The sequence below is a fragment of the Filicampus tigris genome, chromosome 10, assembly GCF_054856515.1.
Source record: "Filicampus tigris isolate MCC_2025a chromosome 10, RoL_Ftig_1.0, whole genome shotgun sequence".
In the NCBI taxonomy this organism is placed as follows: Eukaryota; Metazoa; Chordata; class Actinopteri; order Syngnathiformes; family Syngnathidae; genus Filicampus; species Filicampus tigris.
In genome coordinates, this window is record NC_141226.1 from 23,898,899 (window position 1) to 23,923,141 (window position 24,243).

General features: G+C 39.8%; 3 protein-coding genes across 4 annotated transcripts in view; 2 read left to right on the forward strand and 1 right to left on the reverse strand.

Annotated features, from left to right (window-relative positions):
• Window positions 1–12,072, forward strand: part of crhr2 (corticotropin releasing hormone receptor 2) — a 36,257-nt gene extending 24,185 nt beyond the window's left edge. For both annotated transcript variants that reach the window (XM_086043431.1, XM_086043432.1), the window contains exons 5-12: window positions 782–899; window positions 967–1,120; window positions 3,552–3,612; window positions 3,830–3,902; window positions 5,380–5,465; window positions 6,526–6,661; window positions 7,516–7,557; window positions 8,628–12,072. In XM_086043431.1, coding sequence (XP_085899557.1) covers window positions 782–899; window positions 967–1,120; window positions 3,552–3,612; window positions 3,830–3,902; window positions 5,380–5,465; window positions 6,526–6,661; window positions 7,516–7,557; window positions 8,628–8,768 — 811 coding nt within the window. In that variant the 3' untranslated portion in view covers window positions 8,769–12,072. The remainder of the gene's footprint in view (window positions 1–781; window positions 900–966; window positions 1,121–3,551; window positions 3,613–3,829; window positions 3,903–5,379; window positions 5,466–6,525; window positions 6,662–7,515; window positions 7,558–8,627) is intronic.
• Window positions 12,073–13,776: 1,704 nt separating this feature from the next.
• Window positions 13,777–19,532, reverse strand: myl13 (myosin, light chain 13). Its single transcript, XM_086042675.1, has 5 exons — window positions 19,386–19,532; window positions 17,043–17,070; window positions 16,395–16,544; window positions 15,981–16,154; window positions 13,777–14,306 (listed from the first exon to the last, which is right to left on the reverse strand). Exons 1-5 carry the CDS (start codon window positions 19,488–19,490, stop codon window positions 14,200–14,202), a joined length of 564 nt encoding a protein of 187 aa, XP_085898801.1. The 5' UTR covers window positions 19,491–19,532; the 3' UTR covers window positions 13,777–14,199.
• The window catches only part of pth1r (parathyroid hormone 1 receptor), a 64,127-nt gene continuing 54,606 nt past the window's right edge, over window positions 14,723–24,243 (forward strand). Inside the window, exon 1 of the mRNA XM_086042671.1 lies at window positions 14,723–15,528. Coding sequence (XP_085898797.1) covers window positions 15,370–15,528 — 159 coding nt within the window. The 5' untranslated portion in view covers window positions 14,723–15,369. The remainder of the gene's footprint in view (window positions 15,529–24,243) is intronic.

Below are 24,243 nucleotides of genomic sequence, written 5' to 3' on the forward strand. Positions count from 1 at the left end.
CGAGAAGCAGACGTTCTGGAACGTTCCTCTCATGATTCCTCGGTTCCTTGTCGTAAGGTCGCTTATGTCAAATGAATAGATTGGGGCGGCTCTGCGCCGCATGCGTACGCGCCGTTGACGACAAGTGTTTGCCCTCTCCTCCTCTTCGCCGGAGCCTTTGCGGTTCTTTGCATGTCCTGCTTGAAACACACACCTACACCTGCTCGGACGGAGTGGGCCTCAGCTGCGCCGTTTGCAGCGAGCAGCTGGCTGCGATTAAAGACTGAAATAATCAATATTAGGTGGGGATATCAAAAGATGGTAGCCGCTTGTACTGGTGTGAAATCTGCTTGGATGTGGGCCCGAAATGAAAGTAAACATCCCATCTCTGGCGTTTTTGATCAGGTGTCCTTGAAATGTACACGATTATAAAGAAACAAAACTGTGGCAGCTGAAATCCTGGAAGCAAAAAGAAAAAAAAAACCAGCACGCATTGCAAATGATCTGATAACAGAATAGGGACGGGATGTTGCGCAACACCGCCAAATGAGCCGTTAGCCAACTGGCGTTGAGTCGCGAGCGTGACGGGCGCAGTCTTGCTTGTGTGGTGTCACTTTTGACGTCAAAGAATGATTGCTGACGGGTACAAGACGGTTGGAAACGGTTACATTTTCTTTGGTCTATCCATCCATCCATTTTCTTCCACATATCCGGCGGGAGCAGGCAAACCCAGACTTCCCTCTCCCCAGCCCAGACCAGCCCAGCCGGCACACATAACTCATCCAATGTGTTTTCTTCTTAGGAGCATACGATGTTTGCGCAACATCATCCACTGGAACTTAATTACCACCTTCATCCTGAGAAACGTCATGTGGTTCTTGCTGCAGCTCATCGACCACAACATCCACGAGAGCAACGAGGTAAGCGCCACTCGGTGGCCGCGTTTGGCCGATTGGGTGCGCTTGTGATGTCCTTCCTGTGTGCCAGCCATGGTGCCGCCTGATGACCACCGTATACAACTACTTTGTGGTCACCAACTTCTTCTGGATGTTCGTGGAGGGCTGCTACCTGCACACGGCCATCGTGATGACGTACTCCACGGACAAGTTGCGCAAGTGGGTCTTCCTCTGCATCGGCTGGTGTAAGTGCTTGCCACATCATCGCACGTGTGCGATTTCCATATGAGAAGATCTGCTTTGTGCTTGAAAAGGTTCCATAGAATTTCAAGGACCCAAATGAAAACAAATGATGAAAAATATCGCTCACCATTATGAGCCGTGGCCATTTGTATTCCAACAAGAATGACTATTATTATGTATGACGGTACCGACCGAGGGCAGTGTCATAATGTTTATTTTATGATAAATAAAGTTGCCGTCAGCACACAGTTGTTGTCTGCGCATTATTGGATATAATAATCCGGCGATAAAACTTAATTTTGTGCCGCTGCCCTTGTTCCACTCCGTTGACATGAATTTATTAAGACTAGCGGCAATCGCGGTTAGCCTTAAGGGGCTTTCGGCTAAAGTCCGACTCTGCTAGCTTCCGCTGGCCATGAGTGAGTATAATGACAGAGTATGTCACCGGGGACACAAGCAGCTAACACAAGTATAGCAATTATCTACCAAGTATTTTTGCTCCTTTTCTACATGTTTGAGCAATGTGCTATGTATTTGTTGTTTTTCAATATCCGTACCAGACAGTGTCACGGCCGTAACGAGGTAGCGTTGATCGTCGTCAAACTTTTTGAAAGTGTCGGGCTTCGGCGCTTACACCGTACTTTGAGTTCTCGTGTTATTTCAGCCTCCGGGTCTTTATTTCAAACAAGTGGAATTTTCCACGTGGAAAATGTCACTGCGGTTTGCACTCGCGTCGTCCGTCGCGTTGTTGTTGCGGAGCACCAGCGTCTCAGCGCGTTTTGCCTCCCGGCATTACGAAATGCGCACGTAAACATTGTCGGACACGTCCCTGAGAGGATGCCTGACCTCTCTTATGTCACGGCCAATATGCGTGTTCTCGATGGCTATAGGAGGGGAGGCGGGGTGTGGGGTGTGGGGTGTCGGTCAGGCAAATGTAGCGGGGCCGGAGTTCAACAGCAGATGTGACAGATGCTAGGTCATCAGAGCTGTCAGTCAACTCCATGAGATTGTTCTCAGAGAAACTAATGGATGAATTCAATCGAGAAGTGACCTACATTTATGTTTAGTCGACGGAGGGACCTCTTCTAACGTAATTCCTCCTTTGTCATCGCAGCCAGCACTGTTTTGACTTTTAAATGCGAGCGCCACTGCAGTTTTTGGAAGAACCTCCGGTCATGCTCTAATTGTGCGCATGGGTCTTAGCTTTAGAAGACATTATTTTGTTTTTGCTCCCTAAACCATTACTTGACGCTCTAAAAATGTCAATGACCAAGACGATTAGAAAACGTTACACTCTTTGATGGAAAGTCAGCTCACCATTGGAAAAACAGCTCCAAAGTATTATTGCAATTTCTGTAACTCACTCTTATCTGTTTTTTAAACTATTCTTGATAGAAACACACGTAATGACTTTAAAAGGAAGTAAAAAAAAAGAAAAAATATATATTTCTTCAAGGTGGCTTGAGGCATTTTATTCAGCCTACCGTAGAGCGTACCAGCCGCTTATTAGAGAGGATCTGTACAGATGCAATTATTTTCTTTTGAGGATTTTTTTTCTATGAATAAAACAAATATTCGAGTCATTAAAAAATACATAATTTTACCATCTCTACCATAATAAATTATATAGAGAATTCATTTAAAAAGAGAGAGAGGATATATAACTATCATTTTTTTAAAATGTTTAAAAAATAATTTCAATGAGTAAATAAAATAAACAACACGATTATTTATATTAGAATAGGAAAAATAATTCAATGATTAAAGTAGATTATATAAGTTTTGAGAATAAATTAAATTCAGCCTCTTCAGCAAGTACATTATCTCACTTTCTATTTTAATCAATAAAATCAATCGTCTCATCTTCTTCTTCTTCATCCTCCTCCTCCTCCTCTATATATTTTTTAACTGCTCTGCATGGTAGTGCTAATGCACCAGATGGAGAATTTAGCACATTTGTCACTGCGGATGATGCAAATTGAAGCTAACGAGGATTAAAAAAAAAAAAATGAATAGCCAAAGTCTTGTATTAGTCAAATTCGCAAGTCTGCCAGATCAAAAAGGGAACAAATGGAACATGCAGTCTTTCTCACTTGATGAGGCTTTATACCCACAAACATGTGGACTTCTTTCATACTTCACTTGTACAGGTACATGTCAGTAAATCTGAACTTTCTAGAGTAGTTCATTGCAGTAGTGTCTGCAGTTCAATTTAAAAAGTGAATTTTGGAGATGGCGAATTATTATTATTTTTTTTTTGTAATGTTTTGATCATTTGTTCTGTCCAGAAATGCATCCTTCTGTAAGGTGATAATTTACCTTTTGCACATGTAAGCATGCTTTGTTTTTGGAATGTTATTTATGATTTCATTCATAAACATTTATTTAATACACATCTTTAATCAGTCATTTGAAATCTGCCTTCCTTTTCAGGTATTCCGTGTCCAATAATTATAGCCTGGAGCATCGGGAAGCTGTATTATGAAAATGAAAAGTGGGTGTTTGAATGATTGAACAGATATCGTTTGTTTGATTGCATAATTGCCCAAGTCATTTATCAGAACATGAAAAAAAAAAAAAAAAACATTCGTATTTTGCATTGATATTGTGACAGTAAATTAAAATGACTTAGTGAATTACGCAATTAAGCTCATTCGTTACAACAATCCAATGTATTACTCTGCCGTTGACTGTGTGTGTCCCCTCAACAGATGCTGGTTCGGGAAGGATCCTGGGAAATACATTGACTACATATACCAAGGGCCTGTCATCCTTGTGCTACTGGTCAGCATCACTGCAGGACTCTGCACTGTACATTTGTTGTTTTTGATTTGGGTGCACCCCCTGGAACGTTGGTGGGGAAAAATAAATTCCACCACTTCCATGAGTCGACATGAAATTCAAGAATGCACATGAAAAAGTCTCAAGAATCCGTGCTAGAAATTGCACAGAAAATCATCCATTTGGGGTTGAGGCAGCATTTCATGGCCAATTCCCGGGCTTGCACTTTCACAAAATCTTGCTCGGGTCACGCCGGCAGGTCAAGTGACAATTTAGTGGCAGAAAGTCAATCTAAATTCTACGCCTGCACAGAACACGTTTAACAGTGCCACAGAGTAGACACAACAGCGGCCATCAAACCTTCTGAGGGTTGCGGGGGGGGGGTGGTCGGTGGCCTCCCTGTATGGAGTTTTCATGTTGTCCCCGTGCCTGCCTGCGTGGCTTTTCTCTGGGTACTCCGGTTTCCTCACACATTCCATAAACATGCATGGTAAGTTGATTGGACTCCCTAGGTGTGATCGTGAGTGCGGATGTTTGTCTCTGTGTGCCCTGCGATTGGCTGGCAACCAATTCGGGCTGTCCCCCGCCTACTGCCTGAAGACAGCTGGGATAGACTCCAGCACGCCCCGCGACCCTTGTGGGGATAAGCGGTATGGATAATGGATGGATGAATGATTGCGGGGTGGAACGCGCTTGAGGCAAAAAAAATCTGTCATTGAGTAAGTCCTCCTCATCAGTAGTTGGCGCTATAATGCAGCAGTATGACAAATTAGCAAGTCACCCTCTGCATCAGAAAGAAAGGTCTTTGTTCACAATTGTCTGGCATTGTGTTAAATTCAATTTTAGAGGTATCAGTTTTCGGTATCGGTGAGTACTCAAAAGAGTGAATACTCATACTGGTCTGAAAATAAAGTTGTTGTTTTTTTAAGCCCAACAATTCTTCAAAATTGGAAAAATGGAGGTGAACAAAAATTATTTTAAAATATTGAAAATATTTGGGGGGAGAACGTTCCACTATGTGAATCCGTAGGTGCCAAATTGCAAGTATGCAGGTGTCCATGATATCTCAAATCATCTTTCCCCATTGAAATGAATGGAAATTGCATTAATTCATTCCATCCTCACCCCCCCCCAAATAAAAATGCAGTGTGCTTTTTAATAAGGAAAAGAGATCTTTACAGTATTCTATTCTACTGCAAACATACAGTAATAACATAATTGAATGTTATAACAGCTGGTGCATCTTGATCAACTCATTTGGTTCCTTGTCCTTGTGGTGTGTGCGACTTTGACACTGGGGAGCCGTATGATACATTCATGCTGACACAAATGAAGCAAATTTACCCACTAATAATGCAAATAACGCAGTGGGTTATGCTAATTTGCAAAGCTTTTTTTTTTTTTGCCTACGGCTTCCCTCCGACCATCATTTCTCAGATTCGCCATGAAAAAGACTTGATTTGCCATCTTTCTCTCCTAGATAAACTTTGTTTTCCTCTTCAATATCGTCAGAATACTGATGACCAAACTGAGGGCGTCGACCACTTCAGAAACCATACAGTACAGGTGAGTGCAGCTTTTTCTTTGGCTTTTTTTTTTGTCTTTAAAGGACCGCAATGCTTGGCTCGCGTTGCTTAATTTGATGGGCTGCGAGGTGCTGCTCTGATGGCGGCGGCGCACATTCATTGTGCTTCTAATCGCGGCTTTCAGGTTTAAGTGCTTCCTCTCCCTGTAGTCGATGGGATTCAATTGAAAAAATATTTCATTAACGTCGTAATGATGCATTTACTCTTTTTCCAAGATTGTTAAAATTTATTAATTTTTTTTACCGGAAAGATCTTTTTAATATCCGCAAACGGCCGTCTAATGCTCACATTAGACGGCGGGTTCATTTTGATCGAATCTCATGTCGCAAGTAGCTCCGGGATGCATTATTGATATTAATCATGCTTCATTAGCCGAGTTCGTCTCACGAGGGGGAGTTGAGCGGCCTGCCATCTGGAAGCGCATTATTTTTCATTTAAAGACACGTTGGCAGTGGACTATTTTTAGAAAGGAAAAGATGACACCTCATGTCGCATCTGCGCTGGCTGCATGAATATGATCACGCGTCAATCTGTCTGAGCGCCTTGTTGTACGATCACTGGTTTGTTGTCGACCACAATTTGCGGAGCGCTTCTTCTGCTTCACCCATAGGCGCACACAAATCTCGCGCAAGGCAACGATGACTCAGAATTTGACACCAGATGCCACACTTCAAAGCAGTAACAGTAAAAAGCAAACAGCGTCAAATAAAAACATTATTTTGTTATTTGAGTAGCATTTTTTGTGATTTCTTTATGGGAAATAAAAAAAAAAAAATACAAAAAAACTCTAACACATACAGTATCAGGCATATACACTCAAAAGGTATTCCAACAAGTGTAAGGTACATAGACACGAATGCACACACTCAAAAACATTAAAGAGCGGGAAGTAAATGCAAAAATCTAAAGTGGGTATACAGTAATCCTTTATTCATCCAGACGGCTCCCGCAATTCACAAAGTCCGCATATTAGCAACCCGACAAGTTCATAGTGTTGTATAATTGTGTCTTTCTGCTTGGCCTTGCTGCTGCCTCTGCAGAAAGGCGGTGAAGGCCACACTCGTCCTGCTTCCTCTGCTGGGCATCACCTACATGCTCTTCTTCGTCAACCCGGGCGGCGACGACATCTCGCAGATCGTTTTTGTCTATTTCAACTCCTTCCTGCAGTCGTTCCAGGTGAGCGGGCGGCGCGTGACTCATGCTTGACTCCCTGCTGGCGCGCGTTGAAACTTTTTTCTTCCGGGCGTGTGTGCGTACGGGGTTTTTCCGGTGGGGAGGAAGATGCGAGGAAGCAAGACATCCTGACGCTGTTCTGCGCTCTCAGCTGTCACAAATAAGTCGGATGTGTGGGCATGATTGCTCTCCTGTGGCTATCCTATCCCCCCCCCCCACCCCCACCCCACTATCTTCAAATAATGCACTTGTTTGAGGAATACAAATGTTGGAACTGGTCTAGGAGGCTGTTTGACCCGCTTGTAATCTATTGTAATTACCATTTTATAATTGACGTTTAATTCATCACAGTCACACAAATCAGTTTAAGCACAAAAAGAAGTTAGTTTAGCTGTTATTAACCCTTTCGTGCAAAGTGGTCACTACAGTGGACAGCTATTTAAAAGTTGCTTTCGCCTATATTTATTAATTAATTGATACTATACAAAAGGCTGTATAGCGTACACATTCCTAACTAACAGTATACACATACCTATAAATGGTGTACATGGCAAAACTGGTATACACGCAGCTGAGGGTAAAGCTTATACCTAAAAAAATGTTAGATAGTATTGCTCAGGTAGTTGAAAAGTAAACGCACACACCAAAAATGGTATACACACAGATGTGAAGTAGCTAGTGGAGTTAACGGAAGCTACCGTAAGCCTCGTGAAGACTCAAGTGTCACGTTGTTGTTCACAACATCTGCTCCGTGTAAATGTCGTTCATTCTGCGGAGAGCAATAATGTGTCATTAGTTAGTGTGATCTAATTGCGGCGTTATTACACCGTATGGCGCTGATGTGTGTTGTTCCGCAGGGCTTCTTTGTGTCCGTCTTCTACTGCTTCCTGAATGGGGAGGTGAGTGTAAGACATTCATGTATTCTTTGTAAAAAAAAAAAAAAAAAAAAAAAAAAAAAAAAGAAGACCCAGCTGGAATCAAATATTTGGTCAAAATCTCAAATCCCGGCCGTATGTCTTTGTTTATCAGCCGACTCAATCATGTGTGACGTAGCTTTCATTAAGAAAAAACACAATTGGAGAGCCAACGTCGCTGGATGCATTTTCATGAGGTTGTTTAATGCGATCAAACTCTAATTGGGTCGCGTCTCTCTCGCCTCTCACGTCGTCGTGGGTGCATTTACAAGCTTGCCACCGTTAATCAAATACTCTCTGCCTGCTCGCTAATCAGCGGAAACTCGGAGTGCAGAGGGCTGAACGATCAGCTCCTCTGTGTCTATTTTGATACACCGCCAACATTGGCCGCCATTGTTGTGTGCTAACCAAGCAAAAATGCTAATGTGCTTATTATTACACTTGATGTAATTGCAATTACGATAATTAATTACACGGAAGTTATTGTTGAAATACATATGTATTTATGTTTGTAAAATATTTTGATAAAATCCTAATGACGTTTTTTTTAACATAATGATTTACTTATTTTTAATTAATTTCATTTAATAAACGTTTCCATTCCTTTCGTACGGTTGGAAAGTTATCACTGGAAGGTTTGTTCAAAACCATTCAAATTAGACTATAATAAAATCGTTCTGAGTGTCATTTGCATTTGGGGACATCGGGAACAAAAAAAATACCATTTGCATAATAATTTGGAACTCGGTTTTGAGTCACATGTTTTTAAGGAAACAACCTACTCTACTACTGTGGACACTGTGTGACACATTTTTTTTTTAGTTCTGTTAACTTTTTCAAGTAGTTTAAAAACAAAATGTTATAAGCCTTTTTAACCGAGCATAATTAAATTGATGTAACAGCGTATAAGTACTTCAATACAAAAAAATGTAAGTTGACGTAATGTCATCCAACCTTTTAAGTTCTGGAACCTTTGACTTCTAAGTTACTCAGTTAAATAGACAAACACTTGTCCTTTTCTTTTTTCTTTTTTTTTTTTTTTTTTGTCGACGCAGGTTCGCTCCGCGGTGAGGAAACGCTGGCACCGCTGGCAAGATAATCACGCCCTGCGAGTGCGAGTGGCGCGGGCCATGTCCATCCCCACGTCCCCGACGCGGGTCAGCTTCCACAGCATTAAGCAGACCACCGCTGTGTGAATAGACACACACCATGGTTAACGTGTGTGATGGGGACCGGCAGCCGCACGTGGACGCGCTCGTGTGTTCATTGGCTGTAATGGCAAACCGCTTTCAAACGGCCATTTTATCAAGAACCGGGACCGCTGACCAGGGTTTCAACGCCACCTTGGCCGGCGTGAGGCACGTTATTGGTGGCTGTGGTCATGAGCTCATTCACTACCAGCTGTTTTCAAAGCAGAGTTCCTTGCACTGTCAACCATTTTAGAGCACCATTTTGAGTCTCTTTCACTTGGACCTACCAAAAGAAAAAGTAGGCTCTCTTCTTTCAGTTGAGAAAAAGTTCGTGTCTGGCTTTTTACGTTCTTTAATAATTAGCATTAGAACATGGGTCGATTTCACCAAAAACATAACCTCAAACGAAACATGTCAAGCAGAACGGTGACTTTGATGCTAATGTTTTTTGCTTATGTGACAAGAAATTACAGAATATTACATTATAAAACCAAATATATATATATATATGCACACACACACACGGGGTGTAACGGTATATGTGGGTGTATTAATACGTTTCGGTACGGTATGTTCGGTTCCGTCCACTTGCGCACCGTTTCTGATCAATTTTTATTATTAGGGCGGGCTTATGCGCGAGCAAGCGAGTTTTTACACGGATGATATTGAGTGTTGCATGCGTAGGAGAGTGGGGGCACAGATGAGGTGCATTACTGCCACTTTTGCGAGGCTCGTCCTTCGGTGGCATACGTGCCCACTGATGACGTCACGTCACTTCCAGGCTTTGGGAATCAGATTGTGGTTAATGGTTATTCGGAGGCAAAACACATTTTATTGCGAAATACTTCACATTATATATATAGAATCTTGCAGCCTGAGTCAACCACGCATAAGCGTAAGTGGCGTAGGAGCCGCCTCGCTAATGTGGCACGAAGCAATTTTGTATTATTTTTTTTTAATTTAGTAGCACAGAATATAGAAATACAACAGCTATGGGTAACAAACACTGTGGCAAAGAATTATATATTGTAGAAATACGTTATAGAGTGTGACGTCATCAGCACGCGCGGAGGCCACCGATACAATTTTGCACCCGATCACATCTGGCACCCACACCGGTATGCCAGAAGCCGTGATAAATCATAAATGCATGGATAAATGGCATTATTATGGCATACGCAAACAAGTCACAACTCGAAGGTTCCCCCCGTACGAATAAGCCCCGAAGTTGTGTGCTGGACATTGCTACATGGAGATTGGCGGCTATGTTGCAGGTAGCATAGCATAACATAACATAACATAACATAACATTTCAAACGGCATCATCCGACTGTGAATGTTTCTTCCACGAGGAAGAAAGCAGTCTTTTTAGCCAAAAACCTCAAACTTAAATAGCGAGATTTATCAGTTTGACTAAAAATGCACCTTCTTTGCCCAAAAGTGAAAAAAATGTTTGATGTATATATCTCACCATCCAGTGTGATTAACTGTTGATTTAAAATGAATAAAATCAAAACACCAACAGGCAAATTACCTCAGCCTAGCTCCTTAACTGAATATTGGTGTGGCATTATTGATTTATTTTTACTTTTAGTAAAGGCAGCTGAAGAGTTAAAGACAACATTTTCTGAGGTATGAAATTAGCACATTTGGCTACTATGCTACAGTTAGCCAACTGTGCTACTGCCAGCTAGCATAGCTAGATCTCTCAAGGTACCTAGTAAAAACATTAATTACTCAATAAAGTTTTGTTTCTTTAAAACCTTTTAAGCATACAATGTATTCAAAAAATGTAGACGCTAATTGCTATTTCAAATCTCCAGCAGGCTATACGGATAGACAGTTAGCTTAGCTTAGCCTAATTTAGCATAAAGATTGAAAATAAACAGAACATTGGTGCAGCACATCTATCTACAAGACAGTTTGGAGTAAAGGCAGCTTAGACGTTTTAAGTTAACCTTCAAAGACAACATTTACTTGTATGTGAAATTGATACACTTTCCCAACAACTTGGCTCATCAGCTAGCATCATCAAGTTCTCTCAAAAGTGACCCAAACATCACAATCATTTATTAGATTTTTGTATTGTGTTCCTTTTTGTACCCTTTTTTTTTCTTTCTTCTTTTTAAAATGATTTTACCTGTTTTCATTTTTATATCGTAAGAACCGCATGTAATGTTTGACAAAGATTATTTTGCTATTTATTTTGTGCTGATTAGAACTGTAAATGAATGACATGTATCATGAGAAGTGGTTCAATGTTTGTGTCGATTTTACTGCGTAGTGTGTACATTTCCAAAACTCCTCTTAACATGTATTTGTAAGTGTACATTTGATCATATAGTATTTTGTACAAGTTAAATACATTGTGCCAGAGCATTGTGCTGTACACCATTACTGTATGAAAACTATCATAGATGTTCATATGTAATAGTATTTCTGTTGAAATAGAAAAGAAGAAAGTCATTTGTTCCAAATTCGCCAAAGAAAACTACTACATGTTTTGTCAACACATCATATTATGAAAAGAACCATCAACACAGTCAAGAAAGAAAGGCACATTTGTTTATATAGGGGATAACTTTAAAACGTTGTTGATCATGTCCGTTATACATTGTTTATAATGAAATGTGAAATCACATTTCATATACAGTATATACCAGGGGTCACCAACGTGGTGCCCACGGCACCAGGCAGCCCACAAGGACCACAAACTTGTTCAAAAAAAAAATAAAACAACACACCAGTGATGGGACATGGTGATTTCCTAGGAATGTTGTGGAAGTGATCATTTGCAAATGTAAACACGGGCAGAGATTAATAGAAAGATTGTTGCTAAAGATATTTATCTATTTATTTACTGTTATGACAACTCTTTAAACGTTTCAATGTCACATAAATGAATATCATTCATTATTAATAACAACATATAGCCAAATAACATGAATGAAGGTCATTTGAGCAAATGTGTTATTTCAGATGTGTGAATCAAACTGGTAGCCCTTTGCACTAATCCGTAACCCAAGAAGTAGTTCTCAGTCTCAAAAAGGTTGGTGACCCCTGAACTATGCTATACTGTATAAAACCTGTATATTTGACCTGCAGATTTGATGGAAAGCTGTTTGCTAAGTCACCAGTTTTGCCTTACAAACCAATGTGTGTGTAGGGGTGTGTGCGCGTGTGTGTGTGTTTGTGTGTGAGAGTGAGAGAGAGAAATATGCCTAAACAACATCCTTGTGTTAGTTAACTAATACCCATTTGTACATTTACTGTACTAATAAATAGTATTTAAATAAATAAAAAAACATGTGATACCTTTTTACTCTGGCCTATTTTCTACCTAGCAGTATCTTGCTTTATGTTAGTATACTAACTGTTAGCGTGTTAACATTTGATCTATTTTGGTTGGAAAGCGTACCCGGCTACAGGTCAATATGTTAAATCTATATTGATCCGTCTTGGCACTTTTTGGGGGGGATTCGTTGTCTTGCTATATGTTGGCATGGCAATATTAGCATGTTATGTTTGCCAATTTTTTCAGTTCTCATTAGAAATGATAAAAGTAATACATCAAACTATCCAACTGCAGGGCAAGATGTAAAATCTTTGCAGTGCTATTTTTTTGTACTCTGGTTGCTATATTGCTTTATTTTAGTACAGTATACTTAATAGCATCTTTGAATTCACATTTCAACATTTAGCAATATAATGTTATTATACCAACTGCTGGCATGTCAGCATTGTATAAATTCTTACTAGAAATAGTACCAGACTACAGGACAAGATGTAACTTATTGATAGACTTACACTTACACTTTACACGTTTTTCTTTTTTTTAATCATTGCAATGTTGCTATATTTTAGCATACCAACATGTTAGCATTGTACCTGTTTTACTAGACTTGAGCACTTTTGCGCAACTGTGGAGGCACGAGATGTTCCACAATGAAAATTACGGGTCCATTCAGGTTGGTAGCATGCAATTTTTCCGTTTTATTTAAGATATTTAATTTTGTCGGAGCACAGATTTTAAACAGAAGAAAATGTAGTCTCTCGTATACTTCCGTGGGAAGACGGCTTTACGTAATTCCAACATTTCCTAGTGAAGTGGAGCAGAAACTAGGCGCCCACCCTCACATAAACACCCCCAGGACCCTATGCACTGCCCGCCACAACCCCTTCCCCAAACAATTAGCTGAACACCACTGAAGAACTATAATAATGGTTTGTTCTGACAAACCCTGCTTCCCATGCTTTGACAACAGTTGGAGAGACGTGATGCAATGGCAGCATCCAGTCGCAGTAACAGTACAGTACAGTACACTTCATTGTGCCCACGGCGTCTTTGTGTTCTTTTCCAAATGTGTCGCTAGCAATTAGCTCCAATGCAAATAGACAGAGGTCGTGCGTGCATATTATCATCCATGTGATAGCAGTGCTTCCTCACTACCAGTGTACTGTAACACAGTGTTACACTTAAACTGCCTGCTACTTGTAAATTTTGAAAGGTATTTCGCAGTCTACATACGGTTTTATTTCAACATGTGCATATATTTCAATAAAAAATATGAATATGCCAGTTGGTATATACACTGTGATGACAATCAGCAACATATTTTTTTATTTGTTATACTAATGTAAGGGGTAACTGTCATAAAATATATTGTACTTTTTTTTCTTGAGTAATGCAAAACAAGATTTTATATACATATATATAATATTTAATTTATTTTATTGCTTTCTTCATTTTTGAGTGTCATGAAATGAAATTGAACAACAGCTCCCTCATTTGGCGAAAAAGGAGAGTTACTACTACTTTAAAAATGAACTGAAACTTCCCCACCATAGAAATTTGCAGTATTAAAAAATGGAAATATGTTGATAGACAAATTAAAAACAATATATATGAATATATGTTCATATATATATGTATATATATATATATATATATATATATATATATATATATATATGAAAAAAGTTGAAGAAAAAACATTATTTGTAATTGTTTTCAAAGTAATGACATCTTTTTATTTGCAATCACAAAATAATTGTAGATTTTGAAATATAAATGTTTTAATATGAATTTAGAATCCAATTATATTGTTGCAAATAAATAAACCCGAGTTGTTATTTGTAATGGAAAGCTGTAAGGTACGAGTGGAGGTAGGAGCCTCATTTAGGAAACAATCACACATTCAAACTTATTGTATGTATTTGAAATGTTCTGTATTTCTTCTCTTCCTTGCTTTACATCACGTACAGGCCAATTATCACTGATCCACTTTTCGACTTATGGTACTATACAGACCGATATTGACACTTAAAATGTTCTTGTTGTACCAGTGAACTGAAAGAGGAAAACCAATACGCACTGCCATCATAACACATAATAAGGTAGCACCACAGTGGACTCTGAAATGAAATCATGTTTTGTTCAGGAGGCCATGAGGTATTTGACAAAAGCTTCATAATTGATGCATCCGTTGGCATCCTCTTGGTTCTGCATCAGCTGCTCCACCTCATCCTCGCGCATCTTCTCACCTAAAAGACCCCACAACTGTCAGTTTATCCTCATGACATTGCTGTACTGGATTACAACTAAACCCCGCTGCATTGCAAAGCATTGGAATAAGTGAAATTTGCCATTTCGAAAGCCCAGAAAAATACCCCCTAGACAGTTTTCATAGCATTTACAGCACTTATTTGTTTTAAATGAAACACATTTAAACACATAATATACTGTGAGATAGAAAAGCAGTGGATAAGACAAAAATATTGTAGTGTGACAGTCTACTGATCCCCTACTGTATGTTTACAGTAAACAAATCTATTTTTTTCCAAGCACACTTAGAATCTCACAATATGCAGTAGGGCTGCTCGATTAAGCGATTTTAAACCGTAACCGAATTTTCCGGATAAAAACGATGTTAAACTCGGCACATTCGATTTTTTTTTTTTTTGGTGCATCTAAGCCACCGTAGTTTCCTCTGCATTTCCGCTTCCTCGCACGAGCGCGCATACCGGAAAAACTACAACTGTTGCATGGCTACCGGCGATTCTGCTATTTGCTCAGGCAAGTGAGCGTTTGGTTAATAAATCGGGCAAATATAGATCTATAGTGTAGTGTGTGCCCCGCATGTACAATACAACCCGCGAGCAAGTAATTCAACGTCTGAAGGGCGTCCCTTTTTTTCTCCTCTACAACGGACCTCTGGTCAGCCGGTACATTCGTACAAGCTTGACAGTGCATTGTATTATCGAGTGACCGTTTTGCACTAATCATTGATTTATGTTTGAGTAAGATCAGGTAGACATGTGAAAGGCTAGTCACTAGCTGGTTGGCAAAATGACTTGCTGATTTGGTTTACAGAATTGACTGTCTACCTTCTCTCATGTTGATGATTTCGTTTCAGATGGTATGTGCACTTTCTTCTTTCATTATTGTTTTAATGAAGAACGGATCTGAAATCTATTTTGCAAGTAAAATGCTGTTAATCCCAATGGATTGTTCTGTGTGTATTAAGTTAAATTGACTGGCATTTTGAGTTCAAAGAAAGAAAAATTTAAACTTAAATAAAAGACATTCAAAATAATATTTTTTTTAATGATCACTTCCAGTTTGGGGACACGTATGCTGGATGGCGCGAAGGAATCAGACAGACAGAGTAAGATTGCGGGAGAGAGAGAGAGAGACGAAAGCATAATATCGTGTGCTGGACTTTGTCTTCAATTGATCTACTACTGGTTTACAAAGGCACAAACGGTATGTTATCTTTTCTTTATTTATTGAATGAGTGTGTCAAATAGATTAATGTAAATATTGATTGTTAATATTGTTTTTAATTTTCACTGTGTTCCATAATGGAAGCGCAATAAAACGATTGTGAACGTCAGTTCAAAGCATGGTTCTTGACTGGAGTGGATACAATGCCAAAAGATGTCAATTATAAAATCAACCTATACAGACATCACTTTCTGTAGGCGTAGAAAGGATTTAAGAGGAGTTCACAAAAACTTGAAATACTTACGGTTTTCCCTCTTCTTTCAAATTTTGTGTCAAACTAAATAGTGTGCCACCATCTAGTGGCCGATAGTGGAATTACACTCAAAATAAGCAAGAGAAAGGACAAAATAGAGTTATGAACCATCCCAAACATCCCCGCTATAACCGGACCGTGAAGCGGGAACCTGCGATGATGAAATGATGAGGTTTACCCAGTGTGGCCAGGACGTGTCTCAACTCAGCGCCCATGACGGTGCCGTTGCCCTCTTTGTCGAACACCCGCAGGCCCTCCACAAAGTCCTCGAAGGTGCCCCGGTCTTTGGCCCTGCAGATATGTTGGTGGATTGGCAGGAACTGTTCAAAGTCCAGCATTTTGGACTGCATTTCTGCCGCAGAGGAAATGAAACACATATGTTTCTATTATTGTCGTTAGAAAACAGATTTATTATAAAAGATTTCAAAATCTTTTATTTTTTTCTGGCAATGTTTTATGTGTTATGTATATATTGATCTTAAACTACTTCCTGGTTCAAGAGGGAGCCCCCCCCCCCCCCCCCCCCCCAAATCAATCAAAAGCACATTTATCCAGATTCTCGCCAAAATGTAAGGAAACAAACTTTACACACCTTCAGCTTTGGGCTTCCCGAGCACGTACATGATCTCGGCATTGGTGGGATTCTGTCCCAAAGCTCGGATGAGATCACCACACTGATCGTAGGTGATCTTCATCTCACTGTTGGGAGTTCGATCAAACAGCTGGAATGCGTCTTTGAAGTCTGTCAGAGCAAAAATCAGCAACCTTTAATCGCGTCAAATATATCCCACCGGGTCATCGCAGGCTGCAACAATGAGGCGCTCTAAAGCAGCCTCGCCAGTACAAGACACACTGGCTGCCCTCACTCGCCATATATATATATATATATATATATATATATATATATATATATATATATATATATTTCAAATTTAGAACAGCAGAGGAAGCCCTTTAAAGATGAAATGTCTTCATTGGAAAAAAAAAAAAGTCCTGCTGCCTCGATTCAACCTTTGCAACAGTACCGTGACCTAGATGACGGACAATCTGCGCAGACAAAGAAGCCTCAAGGCCTCCTTCCATTCACTCCAATGGAGTGTTGAATTCCAGCATTTAGCAGCAAAGCACTAATGGTCAGCTGTTGTCTCCGTATTTTTCCACACGTTAGTAATGAGATGAGTCAATGCACCGCTTGGCCCTCCTGCAAATAGCATGCAAGACGAAGGCCTTAAAAGCATACCTTCGATTTGCTCGGCGGTGAATTCCAGCTGGAGAGACAAAAAAAAAAAAAAAAAAAAGGCCACATGTATCAGATTAAAAAGGTTGAAAGAAAAAACACAACAGTGGCTCTATCAGATCGAGTTGCAGCCACCACCCCCCCCTGCCCACGGCTGTCATCGCTGTGTATTGTCGCTGACCTTGGCTCCTCTGTCAGCTACTGTCTATTTAATTTTAGGCCATGTGGTCTGTCGGGTCGGGGTTCACATGAGGACCATGAGCTCATGCGTGCTGCTACAATATTTCATGCAAATCAACTCTTTACAAGGCATCGGCAAAACTTGCGCTAACTATTTTTTTGACATGTTCACTTTTTGTATATTGTTGTATAATTCAACCGATCGACATTATTTTAACCTAATTTGTTCATGTTTGTAAATGAATGGACTACATGGAGTAGTACTGCGTCTTATTTTTCTTAACTTGGCAATAAAACTAAGTAATGACAAATAAAAATACATAAAAAGAAAATGTTGAAAAATAAACAATTATTTTTAATATTCTAAAAAGTACATGATAATCACAACACAAATACATGTTTTAAATGACTTAAATGATTTATTTGAAAAAGAAAATAAATAAAATACCACTTTATATTTCAAGTATTCCACCTAAGTAAAAAAAAGGCAGAAAATGAAAGGATCATAGTCTAAAAATGTCATGTAGATACAATACAAATCTAAATAACCACAAATATTGTATTTTTAGAAAACGTCACAAAACTTTTAATAATCTTAAATAGTTTCAAAGTAAAAAATAAAACAAAAATATTCAAAAAGATAACATAAATGAAAAAATGTAAGTGATCATAAAAAGGTTGTTTAATCCCCAAGAATAAAATAAAATAAAAGAGCCCAGTGCCAGCAATAGGATCCAGCTCAACCAATCACAAAAAAAAAAAAAAATCACAAGATGTTCTTTAGTTGAATAAAATTTTGGGGTACTGCTTGGCATATAATAAAGGTACAATAATTTGTATGTCCAACTTTTCCAGGAGAGGGCAGGGAGAAATCAGCTTTTTGTGTGTATTTTGTTAGTTAAACCTAAATACATGAAAATGTTCATGTAAGATAAACTGAACACCTTTGTGTTCAGTTTAAGAAATACAATTGAGTAGACCTGGTTGCCAAGACAACAGGAATCGAGATTGCAAAATTCGGTTGCTAAGCTCAAATTGAAAGTCTTTAGACAAGCACCTATGACAAAATGACATAAGCAGTTAACCAGAGTAAAGGACAGAGCCCCAAGGGGAATAGTGAATAAACACTTGTAATTATTTTTACCCCATTGTTTCCTTTTTTTTTAAATAATTGCACGTATTCAAAGTTTGAACTGCAAACATACCACAAACTGTGATCCCAAAACAGTTAAATATCATTTCTTACATCTGACAACATCACCCTCCAAATTAAATGATTTACTGATGATTTCATTTAGAAAAAAACTGCGTCTGAAGTGAGCACACACGGTAACCACTCTCTGTAACTTCCACCTACAACACCGCGCTAAACTAAGCTCCTCCTCAATTTAGACAAAGCTTGTCTCACAGTCGAGATGCATCACTTCGATATGCTTCATTGACTCCAATTCCTAGACGGATCTCAGTCAGACATCGCGTGGCTTCACGCCACAGCATTCGTCAGCATTGCATGTGACCGCAAATGTCAAGGAAGCTTGCACTGGCACGTCTCCATCACAAGGTGTCTCTAGTGCTCTTTCCAAACTTGGTTGGCTTTCCTTGGCTCCTGTGAAGCCAGTCGCTTGGATGCTTTAGTAGCTTTTGTTTCCTATGATTATCATCATCATCATCCCTACCCTCATTTTAGAGGCACTTAGCAACCAATTCAGAAGCAGGTAAAGATCAAGTCAGGTAAAGCAATGACGATGTTGTACTAAGATGTCCCAGCATGCCCACAAAATACTTGCTTGCATTCAATCACATTGTCATCCCTGAGCTCCTTGCATCCTATCGTCATTACTATTATTATTATTATTATTATTATTATTACTATTCTCAAACTTAAATTTATTTTTGAGCTAAAGTTGTGTTGGTGGTGGGATTTTTCTTCCCTTTCTTTTTTTTACTCATTAAATATTTACCATGTCAATGCTGTGTCTGTTTAGCTAAATTTCATTGAGATGACTGGTAATGTTCTATGGGTCTGGGTCTGCATCCATCTGCATGTTCTAGTTCGGTCACTCGTTTCAATACATGCTAAAGTGCTTGTTTTCCCACATTTGTAACACATAAACAAATCTCTTCAATTACAGATAGTCGTGTGTTTGTACGTGTGTGTGTTTTTACCGTGATGGATGAGGGGTTGAACACGGGGGTCTTAGGACGCTCAGGTTCTGGTGGCGGTTTGGGCGCAGCCACAGGTGCGGGCTCGTCCTTCTTCTTTGGGGCCATGGAGAGAAGCTGTCAAGAGGTGATGAGGTGGCTCGCTGCAGCTACAAGTGACTGGCAGTGGCCTATTAGGTCTCTTTATCTGGTGGCCCCAGGTGCCATCTCCACCCCTTACATGCCTGATGACGCTGCCAACAACGGTGGCAGCTCTATAAAAGGATATGGCTTTGACTCTCTATTTAGGACAAAGTTTCGAGTGGCCGTCGACACCGTCGGGGTGTTAGAAAAATGTGTTTGCTGGAATCAAGGAATGCCTGGAGTTTTATTCAATTCAAGGACTATCCCTTTTTCCCCTCCTTATAGGGATAACCTTGCTAGTGGAAAAACATATTTCAAATTGCATCGCATCACTGAATCAATATAAAAAAAAAAAAAAGCTAGCCAAGAACTAAAATAATTGTGTTTATGATTCATTCATGTGGACATAGCTGAAGGCACGGCGCATTACGGTAATAATATAAATTATTGCCGTTATAATAAGTCGTGGATTGGATAAATCCTTTTTGGTTTGCCCATTATGAAACTTTTGGGCAGGATGGGGCATGAGTCATGTTAGAACCTGTTACATTTTGGTGCAAATTTGTTGTTGTTGTTGTTGATGGTGGTGGTGGTGGCTTGTTATCAGTCAAAGAAGGCATCTGTTTACCAAATTGGGTAAAAAGAGGTGTTTAGTATGTCTAACAAACAAAATAACTCAAATAAAAATATATGTTTCAGAATATTTCGATTCACAGATCCAAAGAAAAGTAGTGTTAAAATAAAATCTACGAATAAAAATAAACCAAATTAAAATACCAAAACATATTAAGTAGAATGAAAGGAACCGTATATGATAACCCAAGAGGTGTTTAAACGCTCCCACCAAAAGCCAGTATCAGGTCATTTCTCTGAGCTAACATTTTTTTTCTTATTTAAAATATTATTACAAAAAACTACCTAAAAGTAATAATCCCAACATACAGCCTTCTTTTGTGCCACATTATATCAATGTGTGCCACATTACTTTCATTATTATAAAATGGCAAATAGGTGGGTTTTTGCACAAATAACCGAATATATGACAAATATATAATGAATATATATATATATATATACTCGCCACTGAGAGCGTATGGATGTCACGCTGGAGCTTAGCGTAGTTGACATATGTCAGAGCGCAAGCGTCACGCGCTGCCCACCAGGTGCTTGTCATGGGCAGTCGGCCACGTGACCAACCGCATCCCTTTAAGCCTCCAGAGCATCCAAGACACTCTGCTATTCTGGAGCGGGCAGCGTCGTGCGGCTGGCACGTCGCGTGGAAAGCCTCCTCTGGGCCGCAACAAAGGCGATTGTTTGTACGACCTTGGAAGCAGCTGTGTCCTCTCGAGGTCGCATATTATGTTTTGCCATTCCCTCGGTGCGCTTTGAAATGTGCCACTCAAAGTCTTATGTATCACGCCGGTAAGATACAATTTGGTACGGGGCCATATGAAGACGCTGAACAAAAATTGTTTTGTGATCATTTGAAAAGTGCAGCCGACTTTTGTGGGAAAGTCCATAATACAAAATACCCGCATCTTGTACTTTGCACCCTGCCAGTGTAGTGTCACCTGCCCCTTTCCTTAGCACGGAATGTTACAGACCAAACCAGCAACTGAAAATTAAAAATTAAAAAATAGTAATAATAATAAAGGAATGGAAATTTGGATTCCAGAAGTGTGTATACACTGGCGGAGCTAAAGGGGAGGGCCGCAAGGGCACTAATACTCCCCATATGCTTGGTCCCCCCCCAGGAGCCATACCAGATAATTGACTTTTGGGTATTTTCTGATTTTTTTTTCCCCTGTAGGGAACTAATAATGAAATTTTATCAGCGCTTTCTAAAGAATTTACGTGATTTGCCCCCCAAATAGAAATGATATTCTTGGCCCCCCACCAAGGAAAAAAAAATCCTAGTTGCGCCAGTGTGTGTATACAACTGCTACCAGTTCACAATCAACCGGGACCCAAGAAGTGCAAAGATGAATTATCGAAGACGCCTCTTTCTGCATTCTCCCACTTTATGAAACATCATAGAAGATTAGCTGCTGTTTTGCTAGCAAATAATTGTGGAGCATATGATTTGATATTTCAAAAAAAAAAAATCATTTTGTTATGTGGGATTTTTTTCCTCACTGAACAAATGCACTTGAATTAATGGTTGCATTTTCCTCTGTTTTAAATTTTGGCTTTGTGTTATTTATACAAAAAAAATATATATTAGAAGCTGAAGAATATCCAAACAAGGGATGCCTATAATTATGGAGGGCAGTGTATCATGGTATGGATATGCATTGTTGGTGCCTGCTGCTGCGTCAAAGTGACTTTAATCATTCAGGCAGCACTTGTGACGAATTGGTCATTTTGAATATAAACATGGGCTCATCTTTCTCCTTTGAATTATTCAACGGTAAATTATCTTGATTGCTTATGACTATTTGCCATGTGTAATTTCATGCAAAGCAAAGTGATGTGGTGTATTGCAGACAAGCCATATCGTGAATTATTTATGAATGACAGCAAATCACAATAACATCATTAGGTCCCAAGCATCAAGGCCATCTTGGAATCGTTCTTTATTTATTATTCTTGTTGCCTTAAAAATCTTTATTTGTATTTGTCTCGCTCTCGTAACCTAGATTTTTCTCTGCATTCAAAGGAAGTCTTTTATGTATAATTGATACACATTTAAGAAGTGATGCTTATTATGTTGTCATAAATCCTTGTTCATGATAGAAAACGTGAACGTAAAACAGGAAAGTTTCATCAAAACAAGACTTACAAAACACCTCCACCTCAAAAGAAATAGAAAAAAAACCAAACCTTTACGTCCTTGGAAGAATAAGAATACGAAGTAATAATCTGCAGCGGTAGAAGGTTCCCAAGCAGTAGAAGGTTCCCAAGCTAAGAAAAGCTGTAATGAAACGGTGTTATCGGTTGTGTTAGTGCAGTGTGTCAAGTCAGTGTGCCTCTGAGCCATCACCTGAACCACACTGTCCACCGGCGGTCTCTAGGAAACGCTTTGTTCACCTTCCTGCGGAAGACCCCGATTGAAGGCTTCCTTCTCAATTAACAGCAGCTTCCCTTGTTTGTGTCAACGACCACTTCTATCCAAGCACACCAAAGAGACACTCACTAAACGACGTATTGCGCTTACGTCACTAGTAAATAAATTAACGGGCTTTAATCAATCAGTGGCAGGCTCGCTGCCATGCAAATCTAATTGGCGAGTGGTGCTGGGCTGACGAGTGGTCGCTGGGCTTCTTTTGGGTTTGTGGCCTTTGCTGTTTTTTTTGGGGGTTTTTTTTGTTGAAAGCATTCCGTCAGGGCTCAGTAACACTGACGCAACTCTTTGAAATGATAGAGTGGAAGGAAATTTCTATGTCTCAGGGGACACAGTATTTTGGAAAAGTGAAGCAAGAAGGGGCCAGGCTGCAATAGTCAAAACACGCTTTTCGCGGGGGGGTCAGGGACCGGGCTGGACTACGAATAGCGAAAGTCCGCATGTAATTGGCGGCCACTGAAATGAATTGGGGAAAAGAAATGGTTTTCAAACCGCCCCCAAAAAATTCCCCAAAATGCGGGTAAAGGTAAATTTTTCCAGAAAAAAAGAAATACACGCACAAACCAACAAACACACACACACGTGTATACGGAATATTTTAAAATATTGAGAAAAAATGAATGAAATTAAATTTGTGAATATGCGAATCTGCGAGTGCCGACCCGCGACGCGAGTATGTGGGTGAAGACTCTGATTAATACTGCATGAATTTCAACGAAAAGAAAACAGAAGTCCCAGTGGCTGTTCCCTGTGCCACCCTGTTGGCACCATATCCAAAGCCAACAGTTTTAAACTTGGGTTTTAAATGGGACAGCGATCTTAAATTGGAGCAGCAAATCAGCGCTGTTGTAAAGTCGAGCTTCTTTCACCTTCGATAGCTGGCTATGGTAAAGCCCCTCCTTTCCCATCAGCACTTGGAAACAGTCACCCTGGATGCCTTTGTCACATCTGGGCTGGATGACTGCAATGCCCATTATTTTGGAGTCAGCCAGTCCTCTCTCAAACGTCTCCAGTTGGTCCAAAATGCTGCTGCTTGCCTCCTTCCCTCTGGAATGACCTCCCATTGGATGTTAGGCAAGGCCCCTCTCTGTCCATTTTTTAAAACCCCTTTGAAGACACATTTCTTTTCTCTGGCTTTTGATCCGAGAGTGAGAGTGACGCATTTTTGGCTGTTTTCCGCTGTCTATTGTCTATAGTGTTTTCTGTTAATTTATTGATTTCACTTGTTGTATTTTGGGAATATTTGTTGGTATTTATGGCTATTTTTGTTGTTGTACGTAAAGTGCTTTGTTACAGCTCTAGCTTGTGTGAAACGCGCTATATAAATAAAATTGTATTGCATTGTATTGTCATATTTAAGATTGTTGCCCCGACCCATATTGGGCTCTATTATCAGGACAAATGGACTAATAACACACCTCAGACAGAAGGATAATCTTATAGGACAATGTCACTCCAACTGGGCCACGCTTCAGTCGGCATCAGTGCAGGGTGTGACATTCTGCCACTTTGCGAATAGCAGTTTTCTGTTCATGACTACTATAATTCAATCATCTATTTATATCTAGTACCCAGTGATTGACATATGCGTTGCACAGTGAACACACCGCTCTCATCCGCACTTCCATCATTTAATATTGAAAAGGCGTGAAGATTAAAACCAAGCGCCAGGAC

Coding starts and splice junctions, on each gene's coding strand:
- myl13 (XM_086042675.1), bottom strand. CDS start 19,490: ATGGCCCCAAAGAAGAAGGACGAGCCCGCACCTGTGGCTGCGCCCAAA. Junction 16,545..17,042: donor CACCGCCGAGCAAATCGAAG/GTATGCTTTTAA, acceptor TTGCTCTGACAG/ACTTCAAAGACGCATTCCAG. Junction 14,307..15,980: donor ACACGTCCTGGCCACACTGG/GTAAACCTCATC, acceptor GGGGTCTTTTAG/GTGAGAAGATGCGCGAGGAT.